At 44.5% G+C, this 21,232-nt stretch overlaps 2 protein-coding genes across 7 annotated transcripts; both read left to right on the forward strand.

The window, feature by feature from the left end:
- Window positions 1-166: 166 nt before the first annotated feature.
- tfcp2 (transcription factor CP2) lies at window positions 167-9,885 on the forward strand. 3 transcript variants are annotated; one of them, XM_035644840.2, is made up of 16 exons: window positions 167-538; window positions 761-1,034; window positions 2,288-2,439; window positions 3,008-3,084; window positions 3,202-3,307; window positions 3,568-3,674; window positions 3,922-4,074; window positions 4,460-4,570; window positions 5,041-5,132; window positions 5,271-5,319; window positions 5,819-5,921; window positions 6,682-6,772; window positions 6,881-6,987; window positions 7,654-7,796; window positions 8,393-8,444; window positions 8,543-9,885. In XM_035644840.2, exons 2-16 carry the CDS (start codon window positions 913-915, stop codon window positions 8,578-8,580), a joined length of 1,503 nt encoding a protein of 500 aa, XP_035500733.1. In that variant the 5' UTR covers window positions 167-538; window positions 761-912; the 3' UTR covers window positions 8,581-9,885. The 3 variants fall into 3 exon arrangements, with proteins under 3 accessions (XP_035500733.1, XP_035500732.1, XP_035500734.1); XM_035644839.2 differs by having other exon boundaries at window positions 831-1,034; XM_035644841.2 differs by having other exon boundaries at window positions 831-1,034; window positions 5,828-5,921.
- Window positions 9,886-10,274: 389 nt separating this feature from the next.
- On the forward strand, window positions 10,275-19,776 carry csrnp2 (cysteine-serine-rich nuclear protein 2). Of its 4 annotated transcripts, XM_035644838.2 has the most exons (7): window positions 10,275-10,558; window positions 10,818-11,205; window positions 12,771-12,858; window positions 12,964-13,136; window positions 13,244-13,506; window positions 14,938-15,234; window positions 16,665-19,776. In XM_035644838.2, exons 4-7 carry the CDS (start codon window positions 12,977-12,979, stop codon window positions 17,613-17,615), a joined length of 1,671 nt encoding a protein of 556 aa, XP_035500731.1. In that variant the 5' UTR covers window positions 10,275-10,558; window positions 10,818-11,205; window positions 12,771-12,858; window positions 12,964-12,976; the 3' UTR covers window positions 17,616-19,776. The 4 variants fall into 4 exon arrangements, with proteins under 4 accessions (XP_035500731.1, XP_035500727.1, XP_035500730.1 ...); XM_035644834.2 differs by lacking the exon at window positions 12,771-12,858 and having other exon boundaries at window positions 10,277-10,558; XM_035644837.2 differs by lacking the exon at window positions 12,771-12,858 and having other exon boundaries at window positions 10,277-10,558; window positions 10,822-11,205.
- The last annotated feature ends 1,456 nt before the right edge of the window (window positions 19,777-21,232 follow it).

The raw sequence follows: 21,232 nt of genomic DNA on the forward strand, positions 1-21,232 counted from the left end.
TTCTGGTTTTGTCTGAACCACCGTCAAAAAACCTACAGTTATCACAAACAAACAAAACAAAAGTTGTGATGACTGTAAACTCGACCTCGTGTGTTTTTGGCCACGAGTGGTAGGTGGCGGTAGTGAGCCACACTACTCATTGCCAGCGCTGTAAAATGAAAAAAAACATGAAGAAGAAGTAGAAAACGGAAATTACGGTCGCCCCATTTTCCTGCCGGAGCGAGATAAACAAACAAAAGCAAAGACAGTATATTAAATATATTTAGGAAGCTGAGCGAATTCTGACGGGGTTCTACTCGCAGATAATGTCTACAAGGAATAATCTATCCCCGTGACCCCCCCCCCCCCCACAACAACAGAGGCCTCGGGAGAGCTAGCGTAGCATAGCATCTCGGCTAGGCTAACCACTGGGGCCAGGCTACGTCGCTAGCTCGGCGGTTAGCTCGACATGTTTCTGTCGGTGTTGGCGAGCAGGAGCGAGACATGAAGGCACCAAACTGTCGCGGTGTCAGCAAGTAGCTGCGCTTCTCACCTGGAGGTAAGTTGCATATCTTTGATGTCGCCACTTGACTCCATGAAAAGAGAAGCCGGTTAAAACTTTTTGACCACAAGTTGTTTGGATCTCAGCTGTGCTGCGGTTCACGTTTGCTTAAAAAAACCCAAAACGTGACTGTGTTGCACCACAGTTAACTTACAATGTCTCGCTGCTGATTCGAGCCCTGGCAGCTTATTATTGTGTGTGTACTTCAATTGATCTTAGGCTCAATTGATGGATGGATCTGAGGCAAACTCCCATCATAACAAACGTCTTATTCCACCCTCCGCTAAAGATCCGCAGGCTGTGGGGACTCGTAGCCAAGTTTCAACCACAAGTGCACTCCGCGAGATCACCACCAACCACCGACCACCAACATGGCGTGGGCTCTGAAGTTACCTCTCACGGATGAAGTGATCGAGTCCGGACTGGTGCAGGACTTCGATGCCAGTCTGTCGGGCATCGGCCAGGAGCTTGGTGCCGGGGCGTACAGCATGAGGTACAGTACGAGTCCTCTTGATCTTGTGGTGTCTTCTAGTCTACTGTTCTTGTTGCTGCCTGAATGTGTGATCTGACCTGATCGTTGTTGTACCCCGGGGGCTTAGTTATGGATATAAACAGTGATGGTAGAGTCGTTCCCTTAGTTAGTTTTGCACTGTGTCATCCGCGTAAACTGAAATGTCAGCATTATGTGTGATTATATTAAGTTTGCAACCATAATAAGACTAATGAAATACTTGCCTGACAGTAAATTAACGGCAACCATTTTTGAAAATGTGCACTTTTACTAAAAAATGCATTATGGTATCAGTTGCGCAAATGTAAAAAATTATCTTAATAGTAGTGTAAACTGAATATCTTTGGTTTTGGACATGTGCCATATACCTCGGTCTTCAGCAAGAAGATGTGTTTCCACCTTTGTCCGTCTGTTTGTTTATTTGGGGTTATGCACATGTGAGTATTTGGATTTCATAAGACTTTTCTGTACATATCAACTTCATTAACGCACAGTGTTTTACATGTTCTCTCATTGAAGCTTTTTGTTTGGTGCAGAGAAATCTCTTCACACTGTGAAAGTCCTGTACTGATAGAGACAGATGGCAGAGAGGCAAAATTAATCACCACATCGGGGATAAAATGCGGAGCCGTAATCTGCTTTGTGACAATCCGATGAAGAATATGCTTTGGTGAAATCTTATTGACGAACTGTACTTTCCTGACAATGTGTCAATATTCTGCACCACAGCTCTGTGGCGATTCACTTTAGTAGTTGGATGTTATTCCAGGTTGTTTTAAAGTCCAGATAGATATTTATGATGCTACTGCTCCAGTTTTTTTAATGATGTAAATGATGTGAAATCCACTTCGACTTTTTTCTTGACTCAAGCACGTTGCTCTGCAGGAGAAGGGTCCTTTGTGTGCTTTTCTGGCTGGTTAAATTCTCTGTCTCGTGCGATGCTGTGCAAGCTGCAGAGTGTCTGCATCGTCCCCTGAAATGCTTTTGTTGAGAGGAGCGAAGAGACACTGGGTGGATACCTAGGTATTTAGTGATGTTGCCGGAATTATACCCTCATTATAATTAATGAAGTGCAAAGCAGGTGAGCACAATAACCTTCCGTTCACCCACGAGTGTTGTCGGGTGATGGTAGGTAGTGTTAGACTGTTAAATATGAATACTTATTCTCACAGTGAGGTGATTTACAGCGCTGGCGTCTTAACTTACAGCTTTGCTCTTTTGTCCCTGTGCTCCAGCGATGTACTCGCCCTCCCCATCTTCAAGCAGGAGGAGTCCAACCTGCCTCCGGACAGCGAGAACGACATCCTTCCCTTTCAGTATGTTCTGTGTGCAGCTACCTCGCCAGCCGTTAAACTGCATGATGAGACACTCACCTACCTCAACCAAGGTTAGCATTCGGGATCCCCCCGGCCACAGCGTACATTTACAGCTTTGTGTAAATCTATTGAGATCTAAGAGACGCGAGAGTCGAAAGGCCACTGAGAGCCAATTCAGTTCCCTGGATGACTGTGAATCTTTATAGACACATTTGTTAGCAGGTAGTAGAGGTGGAGAGAAACAATCAATATGGGAATTTATTGCAATGTGGTCTGCGAGGGTTTTTTAATGGAGACATCTTGTACTTTTTCAGTTTTTCCCTTTACTCTAGTGGGTTATAGGTTTTTGTGTATGTAAAAGTTCTGTAGGCGGTAAAGGGAGCTCCTCTCCTCGTAAACACTGTTCTTGGCCAATACTTTTGTAAAATGGTGACACCAACATCTGTGTCTGTTTTACAATGAAAAGGTAAAACCCTTTTATAAATTATTCTTTTCTCCTTATACCATGTCTGCACTATTTTGACTCGTATGACTAAAGAGGCCGGATTTCAGCCGTGAATGTTTCTGTGTCTTGTGACGACCTGGTAGAAACTGAAATCCATTTATTCAGCGCGTGGACTTTCTTTCATTTCATTCCAGGACAGTCCTATGAAATCAGAATGCTTGACAATCGGAAACTTGGGGAACTTCCGGAAATCACTGGTAAAATGGTGAAGGTGAGATTCTGACACGGCAGTTCACACATACGACACAATGCACAGTGGCCAGGTGAAACCAGTGTGTTTGATTAGCGTTTACGTGTCCTCTGTTTTTTTATTTTATCCACATTTCAGAGCATTATTCGTGTGGTGTTTCACGACCGACGACTTCAGTACACGGAGCATCAGCAGCTGGAAGGTTGGCGCTGGAACCGGCCCGGAGATCGCATCCTCGACCTCGGTGAGGGCTGAGTGGGGAAAACAAACGTCTGCTCCACACGGTTCTGGTTGTTTCTCTTTTATACTGCATTTTTTTTTGCTTGTGGAAAGAATGTTGCTGTGCAGCTTTGTATGTATATTAACCGACCATGATTTTTGTTTTTTTTAGATAATTCCTCATATGATGGCGGCGGTGGCGGCGATGATTTTTTTTTTGGAGAAGATGTTGTCCATAACAACTCCTTTTTTGATAACAGCCTGTTTTGCATTGATCCATTGCAGATATCCCCATGTCAGTCGGCATAGTCGACCCCCGGGCTAACCCTACTCAGCTTAACACTGTGGAGTTCCTTTGGGACCCATCAAAACGAACCTCAGTTTTTATCCAGGTAGCATGACGGACAAATCACTTTTCGTTCATGAAAAAAAGTGGCAGCTGTCAATTTTACTTAACTTTTGCATTATAGCACTAAGCTTGTTAATATTTAGCATACTCACCTGTTCTGTTTGGCAAAAAAAATAAGTAAACTGAATGTTATTCTGCAGGCAGTAATTACTAAAACAACAATTTTTTGCAAAGTTTATTGATACTAAAGTTTATTTTAAATTCAAACATTTCAATTTCAATTTTTTTAGGTTCACTGCATCAGCACAGAATTCACCATGCGCAAGCATGGAGGAGAGAAGGGCGTCCCCTTCCGAATCCAGATCGACACTTTTAAAGAGAACGAGAGTGTCGAGTACACGGAACACGTCCACTCGGCCTCCTGCCAGTTCAAAGTCTTCAAGGTGAGGGGACTGAGAAGAAAAGGGAAAAAAATGAAAATGAGAAACAACTTGTTGTCTGCTGACTCCAGGTCAGAATCAGAATTTACTTTATTGTCATCGTAAGCACATACAACGAAATTAAAATATATCATATATATAATATATATAATTGATCTGGGTTACTTGAAATAAAGTGCAGGTGTTCAGCAGCATGATTGGATGACAGTGCTTATGGGTCTAAAATAGAGCCGTTTTTCCTGTTCAATAAATGTTTATATAGTTACACGATTCTTTCACTTTTTAGCTGATATCTTCATGGTTGAATGCACCAATTGTAAGATGCTTTGGGCTTGAAAGTGTCTGCTAAATGAAATAAATGTAATGATTCACACGTTGACCGTTTCAGCCTAAAGGTGCAGACAGAAAGCAGAAGACGGACCGGGAGAAGATGGAGAAGAGGACGCCGCAGGAAAAGGAGAAGTACCAGCCATCCTACGAAACCACAATACTGACAGAGGTTAGCATGTTGCTATGAGACAAATACTGACAGGATAACAAGAAGGGTCATCCCGATGAAACTTATTCTTATTTCAAATTGAGAAAAATAAGTAAAACAGTTGTGTGATGTGCAGTCAAAATGTTTACACCCATTCCAACTAGAGTTTGTGAAATGTACAAAAAAAACATAACCACGAATGCTCTTTACGTTTTCCCAGAGCCTAAAATGATGTCGTCAAATTCCTTGTTTTTTTTCTGGCCGCCAGTCCAAAACCAAAACAATGGTGGCTTCACCGTGATATAAGACAATGAAAAGAAAATATTATATTAGCCAGGTAACGTTCTGTCTGTCGCCCTGATCGGTTCATCTGCTTGTTCAGGCAAACTAGGAAGTAGAATAGTGGATAGCACACAAACAGACTGAAGCGCAAACGGTTGGGATAAATTAAATGTAAATGTGGGTTATTTACACGTGTTTGTCGTTGGCAGTGCTCTCCCTGGCCCGAGGTCACGTACGTCAGCAACTCGCCCTCTCCCGGCTTCAACAGTTCACACAACAGCTTCCCGCCGGTTGCGGAAGGGTAACGATTGTTTCCCAGTTTCTATCAATACTTCGTGATTAATGCTGTTTTATTGCCTGAGTTCGATTTTTGTGCGTGGTTAGTGAGGAACACGCATGATGGATTCTAACACAGTTCGATTCTCATCCCCTTTTTTAGAAACGGATCACCAACACACCAGCCGGAGCCTGTGGTTCCTGTTTCAGATGTAAGTGCAAGTACATTGTTTTCCTTTCTGGATCTATATTATTGCCCAAAAGCCTCCTGTCCTCACTGAAAGCACTGAATATTAATATTCACACATTCAAAGCTGAGGTCTCGTTGTCGTATTGACTCCCAGAGGATTTACCAACACACTTTGAAAACTCCTGTCGTGGTTTGAATGATGGCTTTTGATAACGATAAATCAAAAGGTAATGACACTTAAAACTCTTCTCAGTGTCATTAGACAGAACAAGCCAATGATTCATTACTTCTAAAAATCATAAAACATGATTTCGGAATATTTAATCCTGTGTATTCAGGTAGCTGTCAGGAAGATATGTTATATTCAGTCACATGCACCCATTGAGAAATGCAGGCAGGTGGAGGAGAAGAATTTATCAGACAGAGAAATATGATGGAATAACTTAAAAAAAAAAACCCAAAACAGTAATTTAGATTTTGGCGGTTCGTGGTTTTTATCTATTTTGTCTTTTCTCTTTTTGGTCCCTCAGAATTTGTTGCCCACGGCGACGCCGCAGGAAGCACAACAGTGGCTTCATAGAAACCGCTTCTCACCCTTCTGTCGGCTCTTCACCAACTTCTCAGGTAAAATAAGATTATTGCTGATTACACCCGTTCATTTTAGTCTAGTGTCCCTCCTCAGCTACTGGTGCCACGATGCCAACGATTCCATAAAAGGAAGTGAAGGAGGGGGAAGAAATCTGTTTTGATTTAGTAGATGGATGGAGAGAAATAAATATTCCTTTACAAGGATAATGTGCTGCAAATGTGAACTGTTGGATCGCACAAAATAAATGTATTATTGTGAAATTTAGGTTCTCAATGTCGATGGAGGCGATCAAAGATATAGTGTGTAATATTCATGTTCTATATATGTTCTACAACTACATCGGGTGCATCGTTCCTCTGCCATCTCCGGTCATGAATTTGTTCCACTTCCGGTTTTCTCTTCTTTTGTGAAGAGTATTCCTGCTCTCCGACCTCCTTTTCTAATAAATAATAAGTATGATCCTCCATTTCGCGAACTATGGCTTCTTAAACTTGTAAGCCTGCAGCCTCTGATTCCTCTTCCGATTTACGGAACCGCTGAAAATTCAACGCGTATGCCCGATAACTAGTGTATTGTCCATTTTGGGGCCACCGTATTCAACATGACAGAACATGGCGGCTTACGTGGAAGTCTGGTCCACCTATGAAACTATAATGAACTCATTCAAAGATTACGGGGGCAAAACATTGGTTCTTTTGGCGCAGGTGATTATACATATATGAACACAAAGTTATGGAACAATATATTAATGTTACACACTCTAGCTGTAACTGAGGTCTTGTGTCTGTGTTCCAGGGACGGACCTGTTGAAGCTGACCAGGGAGGACGTCATTCAGATCTGTGGGCCGGCAGACGGTATACGACTCTTTAACGCGCTGAAGGGACGGTGGGTCATCTTTTATCTAAACCTTTAATGAGGCTTATATATTGGGAAGTGCTTCATACATTTATGGACTTGTATTTTTAATTCTTTCTTTGTGGATGCTCTTCGTAGTGTGGTGCGTCCGCGGCTGACCATTTACGTCTGCCAGGAGTCTCAGCAGGGACGGGAGCAGCTACAGAAGCATGAAAATGGAGACGCCGCCACCAACACGTTCTTTAGTGAGTCCAATTTTTTGGGGTGCTTCATGTTCACGGTTTGTTTTTAGCATCAAGTAATCTTTGAATTTCACTCCCACCAGTGAGGCTGAGAGCTGCAGGGCAGGATGGTTGACACAGCTGAGCAGCAGGGAGTCGTTGTTGAGCGCGTTGCCACATTTTCCAGTGTTTGTCTTTCGGATATGATGAACGCAGCAGGAGATTGTCCGAGTGAGATGTGTTCACACCAGCAGGAAAATATCCAGAACATACTGTCGCGTCTGGGTAGAGCAGCAGCAGGAGGCAGGAGATGATGACATGATAATAAATCCGCTGCAGAAAGCAGACTTTTTATTTACCGTTATGAACAATTTCACTGTGAATCTACTGGAGATTTTTCTGCTGTATCCTCACGTGAAAAAAAAGTTCCAAAAAAAGTCTGGAGCAACATTTGTGGTCATTTGCGTTCTCACATGCAGGACCCTCTGGAAAAATAATTCATGAAAATGTCTGAATTTCAGTGCAGGTTGTGTAAGGTGAATTATAAATACACAAAATACATTCATTCAGTGTTCAAAGTTTCCTAAAACTAAATTTTGCACATTAGCAGCAGCACCTCTTACACTGTAGCGATGACTGAGTACTAAACGAACTAGCGTTGATCACAAGTGCTTCTCTGTCTGGACGCAGTATACCACGCCATCTACCTGGAGGAGCTCACGTCCGCGGAGCTGACGGAGAAGATCGCTCAGCTCTTCAACATCTCGCCCAGACAGATCAACCAGATCTTCAAACAGGGTCCCACCGGCATCCACGTGCTCGTCAGCGACGAGGTAATGACCCCTCCGCTCTCTGCCAAAGCTCAGGCCTTCGAGTCACAGTCAAGGATCAGATGAGACCGACAGGGACTAAGGCCTCATCCACACTACTACTTTAGGAAACACCGCTCACCCTGATTTAGTTTGAAAACTCCAGGACTCCGTTGTGGACGTGATGATGCTGTCACCTGAAATTTGCTTCCTGATTGGTTCTTATCAGTCAAGACTCGACTTACCAGTGTTGAATGCATGGCATATCGTCAGTCACAGTTCCACCTCGTCGTCGGTCTATGAAAAGAAATCCCTGCTCGTACTTTTCACCCTTGCCGTTTCTCGTAATTATTATTTTCTGTAACTGAGCACCCGTCAGCGGCAGACGATCCGCTTCCTGTTTACACCGACACGCACACGGCCATTATACGTGAATCATCACTTGATATGTGTTTTCATGTGTGTTGCTATGGACGGGGATTAATACTGATGCCTAGATTAACGTTTTTAAAATGCCGCAGTTGTGTGGATGTAGCCTATGTCTTATTACACATGCTAATGAGCTTTAGCTTCAGCATTTTCCCCTCCAATATCCAATAACCAATATCTCTTGTTACCAGATGATCCAGAACTTCCAGGATGAAGTATGTTTTGTTCTGGACACAATGAAAGGTACGTGACAGTCATAAATTATCAAAATGATTTATACATTTTATCATGAAATCTTTATGATCTTTACCTTCGCATTTTTCTCTTCTTTATCTTTCCAGATGACACAAACGATGGCTACCACATCATCTTTAAGTGAACACTGGGCAAGGAGAACAGCGTAGCTTTTCTTTTAGACCCGATCCAGTCAGCTAACCCTTACTTCTGAGGCAGCGACTCTGTCACCACGGTGACGTAACGTTCTTGCCCCTCTCCCCCTTCCTCCTGTAAATGGTTGCGTTTTTCCTCTGTTGCGTACGTCTCATGCAAGGGGGGCGAGTGGCACTGCGGCTGCTATCAGTGTTTTTATTTGCTTGTGGAGCATCTGGTGTGCCAAAGCTCAGTTTGTTGTCTCTTTAAAATAAAAAAAACACAACAACACCAACCAAAAAGAGAAAAATCGAGCAACAAAAAAGACAGTTACATTGACAGTAGGCCTGTCTCGTTCAATTACATTATCGACTCATCGCACGATACGTGAATATGAAATCAATCACTTTCATTGACCCCAATAACAGCCATTTTGTCAACAACAGTCCAGCAAAGTCTCGCTGATTCTGTCCTCTGATCTGTTCTCGTCATATGATTTATAAATCACTGGTTTGGCCTCTTATAATGTCAGAAAATATGAATTTCTTAGTATTTTTCTAAAATGTTTGGATAACATTTGTCTCAGCAGCAATTAAAAAGCATTAAAAGAAAGGTCGTAAAAGCTCGATAATATTGTTTTATCGCAATCATTTCCGGGACGATGTATTGTGCGACATAAATCGGTTATCGTGACAGGCCCTAATTGACAGTGCTTGACCTGTGGTCAACAAATGAAGCAGGATGTTTCTTCTTCGTGGTCAGTCGCCTTATGGGAGCCACGCAGGAAACAAAGTCCCTTCAAATAATCGGGACACGGGGGGAAACCGCTGGAATCCAGCCGTGCTTCTGTAGATCCCTTTTGAAAGTGAAAAACAGGAAAAACAAAAGTTTTACCTGTAAGTTTAGTAGAGCGCATGAACGACACTCGTGGTTTTTAACCTACGAATCTTTTAAAGATGAAACGCTCGTCTGTCAGTTATCACACCAGCAAACTGTCTCTGGTCCGTGTGCTTTTTTTTCCAATCTCATACGTAATCCATTTTTTACCAACCATTTTCAACGTTATTTTTAAAAAACAGATCATTGTTTTAAGATGCTTTTTACAAGATGAATCATGCGTAATGTTTTTTTTCTTTTCTTACGTCTTCGTCGTTGTCTTTGGATGTTATCACCGCCGAATACCAATTTGTGTGCTGGTCGTCAGGGCGCACCAGGCTGCACGTTAAAAGATTATGTTCAAATCCATTTCTACTGATAGCTTGACATTATTAGAAATTTCCATCTCATCGACATTATTAAAAATACTTTACCCATGTATCGACCGCCATCTTGTTTCTGTCCTTGTATTCTTTGCAAAAAAATATAATTGTTTTTGTTTTTATTTAGCTATAAAGTGTTTTAATGTGATTTCATTCATATTATTTCATACGCAGCTTTTCCCTTTTGTTGGACAGATGGAGGAGGCTTTGCTTCATGCACATGTACAGGGACACTCATTTTGTTGCCATGGGAACTAGGTTTTGACAAGACAATAAGTATAATAATAATAATCATGTCTTGTACAGTGAACAAGACAAGAGATGAGATGCAGGTGATTAAACCCCACACTTTTATTCAACATCTGTTTCTGCTCAATATGAACAAAGAAGAAGAAAAAAAAAATCACTATATTTCCCAGCATGCCCCGGTGCAGGGCATTGCCTGTGATGTCACTATAAGTATATATGCGGCTACGGGGGAAGAATTCCTGCCTCCATTGTTACGTTGTAACAACCGCCGGGGCCGGGGACGTGACGGGGAGCGACGTGTGTCTCCTCGACGTTCTGCAACTAACTGTTCTCGTTCGGGACGGCAGCGCTCCCCCTTCCCCCGGAAACGTTCGCGGCGAAAGCCAAGAAGAAGACGACGACGAAGAAGAAGAAGAAGAAGGAGACGAAGAAGACGGGCGAAGTTAGCCGAGCCGAGCCGAGTGCAGAGAACCCGCCCCGGTGAGAGGAACAAGGGGGATAAACGAACACAGATGTCAGCGGACTCTCGTCCCGTTGCCCAGGAAGAACAAAAAAAAAGAGACATTTCCGGCTTTGAGAATTATTATTCACATCGCGCAGAACATGTTGGGGGAATAAATCGCAGCTGATCATATGACGCGTCCCCTCTCTCTCTCTCTCTCTCTCTCTCTCTCTCTCTGTCTCTCTCTCTCTCTCTCTCTCTCTCTCTCTGTCTCTCTGTCTCCTGCCCTTTAAATAGACAGGCCATGCCACATCTCAATGAAAGCGACCGGTGCTGCTGCAGACGAGCCCCCGGCTTCTGCCTCATCTCCTCGGTGTGCACATCGACGAGCAGCGGAGCCCGCGTCGCCTCCACATAGTCCGAGCCAAGTTTGACAACCAGTCCTCCAGTCGGGTCACTTCGGCCCAGCTCGGGCTGCTCGGGCCGGATCCTCCGGAGAGAGGAGGAGGAGGAGGAGAGGGGGGGTTGGCACAAAGAGGAGAGGAGAAGAAGAAGAAGAAGAAGAAGAAAAGAACCCCTCTCACCGGCTCGTTGAGAGATTGATGTGCTGCTCTCATTGGACAAGAGAAGCGACCGACTGCTGCTGCGAGCTGGTGGGAAACAAGGGTCCGTGTCTCTGCCCCAGGTAGGAAGAGGGTTCGGCCTCTTACTGGGTTGGGGTGGGTGGTTTTTTTGCCATTATGCGTGTGTGTGTGTGTGTGTGTGTGTGTGTGTGTGTGTGTGTGTGTGTGTGAAAAAAATGAAAGGAGATGGTGTAGTGGGCCTCTGGCTGTCCTACTGGTGATAACATCCAACCCTCTCAAACACACACACACACACACACACACACACAAGCACACACACACACACACACACACACACATGCACACACACATGCACACACACACACACATGCACACACATGCACACACACACACACACACACACACACACACACACTTGTCTGGTCAGTTGCTGCAGTTAAACAAACCGCCTCATCATGCACTGCTACGTTTCCCTCAAGGAGGTCAATAAACCATGAAGTCGCACAGTTGTCTCTTAAAACACACACACACACAGACACACACACAAACACACACACATACACACACACACACACACACACACACACACACACACACACACACACACACAGTCCGCCCCCCCCCATCAAACTGCAGCCTCTGCTCTGTTTGCTCTATTTCTACTCGAGACCCAGTTGGAAGAAAAAGAACCCTGCACCTTCAATTCCTACACTTCCTCAGTGGTTAATCCCATATTGCACCATAAAGGAAAATGTGTGCTTTTTTGTGATTTTTTTTCTTTCTCCCTCTGCAACAACTCAACCTGCAGCACCCCCCCCCCCCCCCCTACACACACACACACACACGCACACACACGCACTCAACCCCCACCGAGTGCCAAGACCTGAGCTGACTAGTGACACGTCAGGCTTTTCAGTCTTTCTGTCTTTGACAAAGTGTCTTTACATCGACAGTGAATTGAACTGGGAGTTTTTTCCCCCCACGGAGCAGCTCCAGGATTTGTCTCCATACGGTGCAGTCTCTCGGTTATAGCAATGAGTCAAATATTAGTCCTGCTTGTGGCTGAACGGGTTGTGGTTCATCATATTTTAATATGTTGCTGTCAGCAGCTCGTGACATCATCATCATCATCATGTTAACCCGGGACCAGGTAAAAAAAAAAACTCAGTCAATACCTGTGTTAGTATGGTATTCATGCTGCAGGGAAGACTTGATAAGATAAACTCAGATTATGAAATATAAAAAAAATTGTACTGTAATTAATTAATTAATTAATTAATGTCAATTCTGTTAAAATACAAACTTTGACGTAAAAACTTGAATCACATCTCACACACGTTCTTCGGCCATTTCCCGCTTCACCTTGCTCGACCTCGACGTGACGGACCGGCTCACAGTGACCCCGTCGCCTCTCAACTGACGTAAGAGGAAGAAAAGGGTTCGAGATCGTTCGCTTCAGAGCTGTTCGCATCAACACCGTGCTTGTCTAGTTGCCATGGAGACGTTTCCAGACTTGATTTCAAAGTAGGATTTCATGCGAGAAAGGGAAAGGGGGGGGGGGGTGGAGAGAGGAAATGATGGAGCTGGAATACAGATGAAAGGAGACAGGCCCAAACAGCTGATGTCACCTTTTTTTTTCTTTCTTCTTTTCTTTCTGCCCTTGTAGTGTTGTGAGAATTTAATTCAATCAGGAAGCGGTCGATCACAGATTATCCACTTTTCCTGACGGACACGAGGAACATTCAGTCTCTGCGGTTGTAAACAGAAATCACAACATCGTCCACTCTCGTGACCAAAGTTTTTCTTTCTTTGCTCTCTCTCGTGCGAATGAGTTTGTGTCTCTCTCTCTGACCCTCCAGACACCGAGTTTCCATGGAGGCAGCTTCGTCCCTCGGCCTCAAACGACGATATGAAGAGGTGGACCACGGCTCTCCCTTCTCCACGCCGAAGGACTCGGACGATGACATCTCCAGCAGCGACAGCGCCGACAGCTGCGACAGCCTCAACCCTCCCTCCAGCACCGCATTCACCCGTAAGGAGCCGCCGACGACACACGTTGAAGGCAATATACTTTATACAGTCAATAAGAGAGAAAAAGTGCTCTCAGTCATCTCCTCCTTTTTCTCCCCCCCACATCAGCTACCTCCATCCTCAGACAGCACAAGCCGTCGCCGGGGGGCAAGCGGGTGCGCTTCGATGTGGTGACGGTGTATTACTTCCCCCGGCGGCAGGGCTTCACCAGCGTGCCCAGCCAAGGGGGCAGCTCGCTGGGCATGGCGCGTCACCACTCGTCCATCAGACGCTACACGCTGGGCGAGTTCGCGCGCGAGCAGGAAACCAGCCACAGGCACACTCTGCGGCAGCACCTGCGCCAGGAGAAGCTCAACGCGCGGAAGATGAAGGTGAAATTCAGACTTGGCGTCCAAGAAGGGCGGGGACTCGTGAGCACGGGCGCAACACTGGGGGGAGAAAGGGGGACAGGCTTCCCAGGGCCCAAGGGTTGGGGGTCGGGGGCCTTACAAAAGACACAAAAGGGTTTAGTGCGCCCACCACGACTCAGCATGAGAATCTGTCAGCTAATCTACTGACCGGTGACTTCGTAATGTCTTCCCTCAAGACAGGCAAGTCTGATTCGAGTAATCAGAGAACAGTAATTCAATGTGTTTTACATTGTCATGTAAAACACATTGAATTATTCTCACCAGAAAAGCAGGCGATGATTTGCAGTAGTGGGAAGTAACTGTACATTTACTGAAGTCGAGGCAAATGTATTTGTACGGCACATTTCAACAGCAAAGCAAATTCATAATGCTTTATGTCAGATATTTAAGGCATCATGACATATTGAAAAAACTAGACTGTCGGCAAAACAGATAATATTCAAGAATTAACAAAGAAAGAAATGAACAAATCAAATCTAATTTTATTTGTATATCCCATACTCACAAATCTTAAATTTGCCTCATTGGGCTTAACAATCTGCACATGGTGCGACATCCTTTTGTCCATAACCTGCGACTTGAGTGAGGGGGAAAAACACCAAAAACATTTTAACAGGAGAAAAAGCAGAAACGTCAGGGAGTGAGGGATCAGACAGAAGAGCAAATGTACAGAGCAAATCAACAAAATAACAATATTCAAACATGTCTAACATAACATGGAGGGATATATAACAAGGTTTGAAGCAAATAATCAGAATCCCTTTTGTTGTCATTGTACACGACACAACGAAATTATAATAAGAAAAAGAAACGGTAGAGCAGTGTAAGAAATGGGTAATGACATGATTCAATAAAAGGCCGATGGCAAACAGGAAGGTCTTGATCTAAAAGATCTGAGAGCTTGTTCCAGATACGTGGAGCATAAAAAGTGAAAGCTAAAAAGAAAAATAATTAAATAGAATTTTGAGGTGCTTTACATAAGAATTTTCATTTTTATACTTTTTTACTCTATACTACATTTGACTACTCTTCAATTTAAGATTTTCATACTAATCCTGATATTTTTAGAGAGTGTGTGACGTGCGTCACAGGGTTCTCTGGAGATAGAATACATTTTGACACTTGATGTATATTTTTGGTGATTATTCTTCACAAGTTTAACTCGAATTGGATCATAATTTCTAATATTAATCTCAGGACTTTAGTTTTTTGACATTGCGGCGCTGATGCTTTTACTTTAATGAAGGATATGAATACGTTTCCCACCATAATCCTTTGGAAAGTTTAACTACGAAATACAAAAGCCACAGATGGATCTGTTTTTGAAGTGTCACTCATTCAGTATTATCATCAACCGCATGCTCACAGCGCCGCGCTCACTGTCGCCCACAGCTGACGAGGAACGGCACGGTGGAGTGCGCCCAGGCCGACCTGCTGACGCTGGACGACGTGTCGGACGAGGACCTGGACGTGGACGGCGTGGAGGTGGACGACTGCTTCTTCCTCCAACCGCTGCCCACCAAGCGGCGGCGGGCCCTGCTGCGCGCGTCCGGCATCGCCCGCATCGACGCGCGGGAGAAGGCCGAGCTCAGGACCATCCGCCTGTCGCGGGAGGAGTGCGGCTGCGACTGCCGCCTGTACTGCGACCCCCGGCACTGCGGCTGCAGCCAGGCGGGAATCAAGTGCCAGGTAATGATCGTTGGCTTCTCTCTGTGTGTTGGATGCGCTGGTAAGAAATGAGCCTGTGTGCAGATTTTTTATGAAATTCCAATGAGACAGAATGTGCTGCTTGATAAAGTGTGTGCCTGGTTTTCCATACATCAAACACAAAGATGTGTGTAAGCATTGATTTCCTTAAGGCCTTTTTTTTTTACTGAAGACATTTCAAGGTAGGAAAAGCGCAGATGTACAAAGTAAAAAAAAAAAAGGAAATGAAATTATGATGAAATCCATTTAGCTGCTTCAGTTTCATGCTAGCTTACTGTCACATTGATGCTTTCAAATCAAACATCAAAATCCTTTCCCCACTATGACAAATCATAAAAAAGGGCCCATTCATCTGATTGTAAGCAAATATATAAGATAAGATAGGATTTATTTAATAGCCCGCAAACCATAATTAGATTCCGTGACCTCGCCACAGTTGTGTAACCACAAAGGTTCAGACAAGAGCCCGGCCGATATTATCGGCCAACAGAAATGAGCCTTTCAATGTGCATTTATGTTTTACATTTGCGGTAAAATAGATTCTTTGTTTTCTGAATTCACCTTCTTTTTATTTGGTTGAATTTGAATTTTTTTTTTTAATTTATAGTTATTTTTGATAAAGTTTATGGTTAAACTAAAATATCAAGCCTCAACTCCATTTCTTTGTCATAAAGGTTTGACAACCACATCTTACGAATCATTGGCAGTTAAAAACTTAAAAAATAAATAATAATCAAAAAATTTAAATAAATAAATTTATATATATACATATATCGGCTGATGAATCGGTATATGGAATCATGTACTCCCTAATATCGATATCGGCATCGGCCCCCAGAAAATCCATATCGGCCAGGCTGTAGTTCAGACGTTATTGTTTGAAAAACAAAATAATCACCTTACAGTGAAGTTTACAGATGACATGTTTGGAAGTTTGGTGTTTTTATTCTCGTTGCCAACACTTGACTATTTGTTGAAATCAAGTGTCTGCGCTGCAGTTTCCAGCGGGGCCGCTGGGAAATGACTGACTGTGCCAAGAATAGTCATCATGACATATTAGTACTATTTAAATTACAGGAAGTATAAGTGAATTTTTTTTATTTTACAAATAGTGAGCAATGCATTTCCATATAGAAAAGGGGGGCTGCAGCTGCAGAGATGGAAAAGCATCTTGTTTTTCCCTGAACACTGCGGTGAAATCAGTACAATTTCGGATGTGAATGCGTGTGGACCATCAATTTCAAACAAAAATGATAGTTATTAATAACGAATTCATTCACAGTCACCAGGTTTTGTCTTGTCTGCTTTCATTTCTGTGCTGTGTCATCTGTCCTTGTTTTTTAAGCTGTACAAGACCACACAAGGAAATGTGAAAATAAGATTAAAATGCCCCCCTCCGCTCTCCTCCCCAGGTGGACCGAATGTCCTTCCCGTGCGGCTGCTCTCGGGACGGCTGCGGCAACGGAGCGGGTCGCATCGAGTTCAACCCGCTCCGCGTGCGAACCCACTACCTGCACACCATCATGAAGCTGGACCTGGAGAAGAGGAGGATGCTCATCCAGGGCGCCGGGGACCAGTACGCCGAGACCGACCCGATATCCTCCCCCACGTCCACTTGCCCCACCTCCCCGGACCTGTCCTCCGGCGCCGGCCTGGACTCGGAGCTCGAGGAGAGCGAGGTGCAGGCGGCGGCGGAGGTTCAGCACCTCCTGGCGGAGGAGGACATCCTGGAGCGAGAGAACGAGACGGCGGTGTTGCACCTGCAGAGCGCCGAGGAGCAGGAGAGGAGGGAGAGGGAGGAGGGTGCCGGAGGAGGCCTCGCGGAGCAGCCGCTCTGCCTGCTGCCTGGTCCTCTCGGAGGGGAGCTGCCCGAGCAGGCCGAGGTGCCGGGCGTGGAGCAGGTCCTCCTGCAGGGGCCGTTCCCCACCGGGGCCACGGTGCTGTGCATCACCGACAACCAGGAGGAGAGCCCGTCCGACCTCCTCAGAGACTCCACCTCTCTGCTCTACTACCAACTCAGTCCCATCGAGCCCGGGGCCTTCGAGGCGCTGCCCCGGGCTGAGGAGGCCGAGCGGGCGGAGCGCCTGGTGCGAGAACAACATGCGGGAGGAGGCGGCGAGTGTGTGAAGGGGAAACGAGGAGGCGGAGAGGAATCAAAGGACGACGCGCCTGAGAAAATCGCCCGCAGGCCGAGTGTGGACAAGTCTTTGAGCAACGGGATTGTGTGCCACGAGGAACGTGCGTCGCTGGAGGAGGAGGAGGAGGAGGAGGAGGAGGAGAAGCCCTCCACCCGTCAGCGCCGAGCGGGCGAGGAGCCCTGCTCCGAGGGAGACGTGAATCCGCCGCCTCCTCCCGAAGTTTAACTCCGGTTTCTCTGCAGATATTTTGCACAATAGCTTCATCAAAGATGAATAAATTACCCCGTTTCACACACACACACACACACACACACACTTACACACACACACTTACACACATATATTACTGCTATCATTCGAGAGTGATTACAGGTCGCAATCACCTGCATTGACTTGACACTAAGAAAAAAGGACGAGCTTGAGTATTATAATACATGAGTTTTGGGGGGGGGGTGCTGAAAGCACGCACACACACAGATCACTCCTCAGTAGTAATACGGATGCAGTTACAAGGCGACGTTGTACGAAATTCAGTCGGGGGTGTTGATGAATGCGGCCTTAATGGAAAAACATTTTGTCGACAGCGAGTTGTGCTGCTCCGTTCATTTCCAACACAGCCGACACAAGTGTGTGAACGCCGACATAAGCCTTTTTGTTCCAGTTGGTGTACGAATCCGTCGACACTAACACAAATCCCTTGGTGTTGATGTACAGTAGAGATGCTCACCGGCTTCGTTTCCGTTACCGTCGCCGTTGCTGTCGTCAAAGCCAAACGGAAGGCCTCCGGTTAGTATCCTCTCCGCTGAAAAATAGACCTAATAATCCTGGAAAATACTTGTTATTATGTGTACTGTATACGCGTGCAAGGCGGAGCCGAGTTTGCTGCTTTAAAAAAACAAACAACGCACGTAAAAAGTACGTGAACTGAGCGGCGGCGAGCGTTGGCGGCTCTGCGATGCGCTGAGACGTGAAGGTAAAGTAGCGACGAGCACTGGCCCAAAGCGTTGCTCGTGCAAATGCAGTTGATTCGCTTAAAAAAAAAATTAAAAACCTAGTTTACCTGTAGTTGCAATGCCTATGATATTATTTCTCTTGGGTAATGTCTGTTTTGTGAATTAGATAACGTTGGTCTCGCAGTCTTTGTTCGTTTATTTCAGAGCAAAAGGAAATGTTACTTCTGTCACGACGATGCTGCCGTCGTGTCACGAGAAGAACGCCAGAGATGATTCTGAATCAAAGTGAAATGTCATATGAAGAAATCAGCATTTAAAGAGTCAAAGAAAAAGAAAAGAAAACAACAGCCTGCGCTATAGTTGAAAAAAAAAAAAGTAGTTATATGAAATGATGTGATGTTAATAATTTATCGAGAAGAGATTGACAACAACCTGGATTTTTGTATATTTTATGTTGGATGTGTGTGTGTGTGTGTGTGTGTGTGTGTGCCTACTTCACATTTGTACGTCTACGTGAGAGAATGTGTGTGTGTGAGAATGCGCATTTTATTCCGGAAAGGTGCTGATGTTACAGATTTACACTTCACTTGCTTTTCCTTCCTCCCATCGTGAGAAATCTGACTTCGTGGGGGGGGGGGGGGCTCTCGTAGGAAACGCAATAGCTGCTGCACTGCAAAATCATTCACGTGGCGATTACGAAGCGAGATGAGGTTGATGTTTTTGTGTCACCGAGTATGTAAATGCAATCGTATATATAACATATCTGGTCTTTTTTTTTTTTGTTGTTGACCTGCGTAAGTGTGCCGACTTCTTCTTACACGAAACCGGTCCTTTGTGTCGTTGCCTAGCGCCCGACACGGGATGTGCTGCCGCGTACGAGATGTCTGATGTGTTTCTTTGCCTTTTTTAAATTTTCTTATTTTTTTATTTAACTGTCTTAATATAAACCTGCTTCAGAGTTGCACCAAAGCAGTGGTTTCAAGCCTAATTTAAAAAAAAAAAAAGAAGATGCTTTCATCCATCGGATCCTGTAGTTACCGCGGAGGCCGTGGATTTATTGTGGCCCCTTTGTGTTTCGCCGTGACGTTGCCTTTTGCCAATAGCAGCGTCTCCGAAGTGACGCTGATTTAGAAGCTGCGTCTTGTTGAGCTCTTTGTCCTCGGCTTTCTACTAATAGTCTTAGGTTTGGAACCACTGCACCCAACTTAACTCCACGTTCACCACGTGATTGTGTGTGTGTGTTCCTCCGCACGAATGAGGTGTGTGTGTGTGTGTGTGTGTGTGTGTGTGTGACTGTCTGAAAGACTGACGCGTCTCGACCGCAGCTGAAAAAAGCTGTGAGCACGACTCTCATGCTAACTGTTGCCTAAAAGTGGACACAAAAGTTTTTTTTATACAAAAATAAAACAATAAAACACTAATTTTAAAAAGGATAAAGGTTCGTGTGGGTGTGTTTTTTTATTTTTTTGCTGATTAAAAAAAAAAATTATGATCACTATTTAAAGGTTATGCTGCTATAATCACCTTTTGGCTTGTCCTTTATTTGGTTAGATTACTAATATACAAAAGTCACTAGTAATTGGAAGTGTTCAGGATATAATTTTCGTCATGATGATGCTGATAATCCGTTTTTGAGATGTTGCTGTTTTCCACTATTTGAACCTTATTGTCCTCAAGAGGAAATTTGTTTCACGGCATCAGAACACAGATTTGAATCTTGAACATACATAACACATAATACAATTTGTATTATGTGATATGTCGTAATTGAGGCTTGATATTTTGGTTTAACCATAATAAATAACTATAAATTGAAAAAAAAATACGAATACAACCAAATAGAAGTTGAATTAAGAAAAACAAACATTTATTTTACCTAAAATGTAAAAACATGAATGCACATTTAAAGGCTCATAACTGTTGGCTGATGTAGATAGATAGATAGATAGATAGATAGATAGATAGATAAATAGATAGATAGATAGACATGTAGATACATAGATAGATAGATAGATAGATATGTAGAAACATAGATAGATAGATAGATAGATAGATAGATAGATATGTAGATACATAGATAGACAGACAGACAGACAGACAGATCGATAGATAGATAGGTAGATGTGTAGGTATATAGATAGATAGATGGATATATATAGATGGATAGAGATCTAGATAAAGTGTAGTTACACTGAAGCAGACATTGAGAGGCCAGTGTCCTCTTTCAGACACTGGAGGTCACGACAATGACTGGCTGCTTGTTGCAGTGTAGACACTGGCCACTAGGTGGCAGCAGTGCATCCCCCTGCCGAGCACAATCCGGATCTACACACATGCAGTATCTGTGTCACACAGAGGTCACTCACTGCAGTTGTTGCCCTGAAATCCGAGGCCCCCTGCGCGTTTGCCATGTTTGCCAGTCACCGGAGAGGTATTAACATAGCCAACTAATAATAATAATAAGTGATCTCTGGAGGATGTGACGCGAACCTGGGTGAAAGTAGGACAACCATCTTTCACAACCTCCTCCACTCCTCACTGAATCAGAAAGTAAGTAGTATCCAGAAAGTAAAAAACATGTAATGGTCAGTGTCGTCGCCCCCAACACCCCCCCCCCCCCCCCCCCCCCCCCCCCCCCCCCCCCCGCTGCTCGAGCAGATCACGTGTTATCTCACGACTCGCGGGCGGAGGCTTCTCGTGTGTTTCACTGGACACGACGACTGATTGTGAAACAAGCAAAACATTTGCTCTTTTCTCTCTCTTCAATAGCAGGAAGTTGTGAGCTGGACAGAGCGACACACACACACACACACACACAGTCTCCCTTCTCCCCACTGGCCTGAGCCAGAAGTGGCCTTTTGTGAATGGCCCTTAATCAGTGTGACCCCT

This window comes from Scophthalmus maximus, chromosome 3 (genome assembly GCF_022379125.1).
Source record: "Scophthalmus maximus strain ysfricsl-2021 chromosome 3, ASM2237912v1, whole genome shotgun sequence".
Lineage (NCBI taxonomy): Eukaryota > Metazoa > Chordata > Actinopteri > Pleuronectiformes > Scophthalmidae > Scophthalmus > Scophthalmus maximus.

Coding starts and splice junctions, on each gene's coding strand:
- tfcp2 (XM_035644840.2), top strand. CDS start 913: ATGGCGTGGGCTCTGAAGTTACCTCTCACGGATGAAGTGATCGAGTCC. Junction 4,075..4,459: donor GCCAGTTCAAAGTCTTCAAG/GTGAGGGGACTG, acceptor TGACCGTTTCAG/CCTAAAGGTGCAGACAGAAA. Junction 6,773..6,880: donor TTTAACGCGCTGAAGGGACG/GTGGGTCATCTT, acceptor TGCTCTTCGTAG/TGTGGTGCGTCCGCGGCTGA.
- csrnp2 (XM_035644835.2), top strand. CDS start 11,123: ATGTGCTGCTCTCATTGGACAAGAGAAGCGACCGACTGCTGCTGCGAG. Junction 11,206..12,963: donor GGTCCGTGTCTCTGCCCCAG/GTAGGAAGAGGG, acceptor CTGACCCTCCAG/ACACCGAGTTTCCATGGAGG. Junction 13,137..13,243: donor CTCCAGCACCGCATTCACCC/GTAAGGAGCCGC, acceptor CCCCCACATCAG/CTACCTCCATCCTCAGACAG.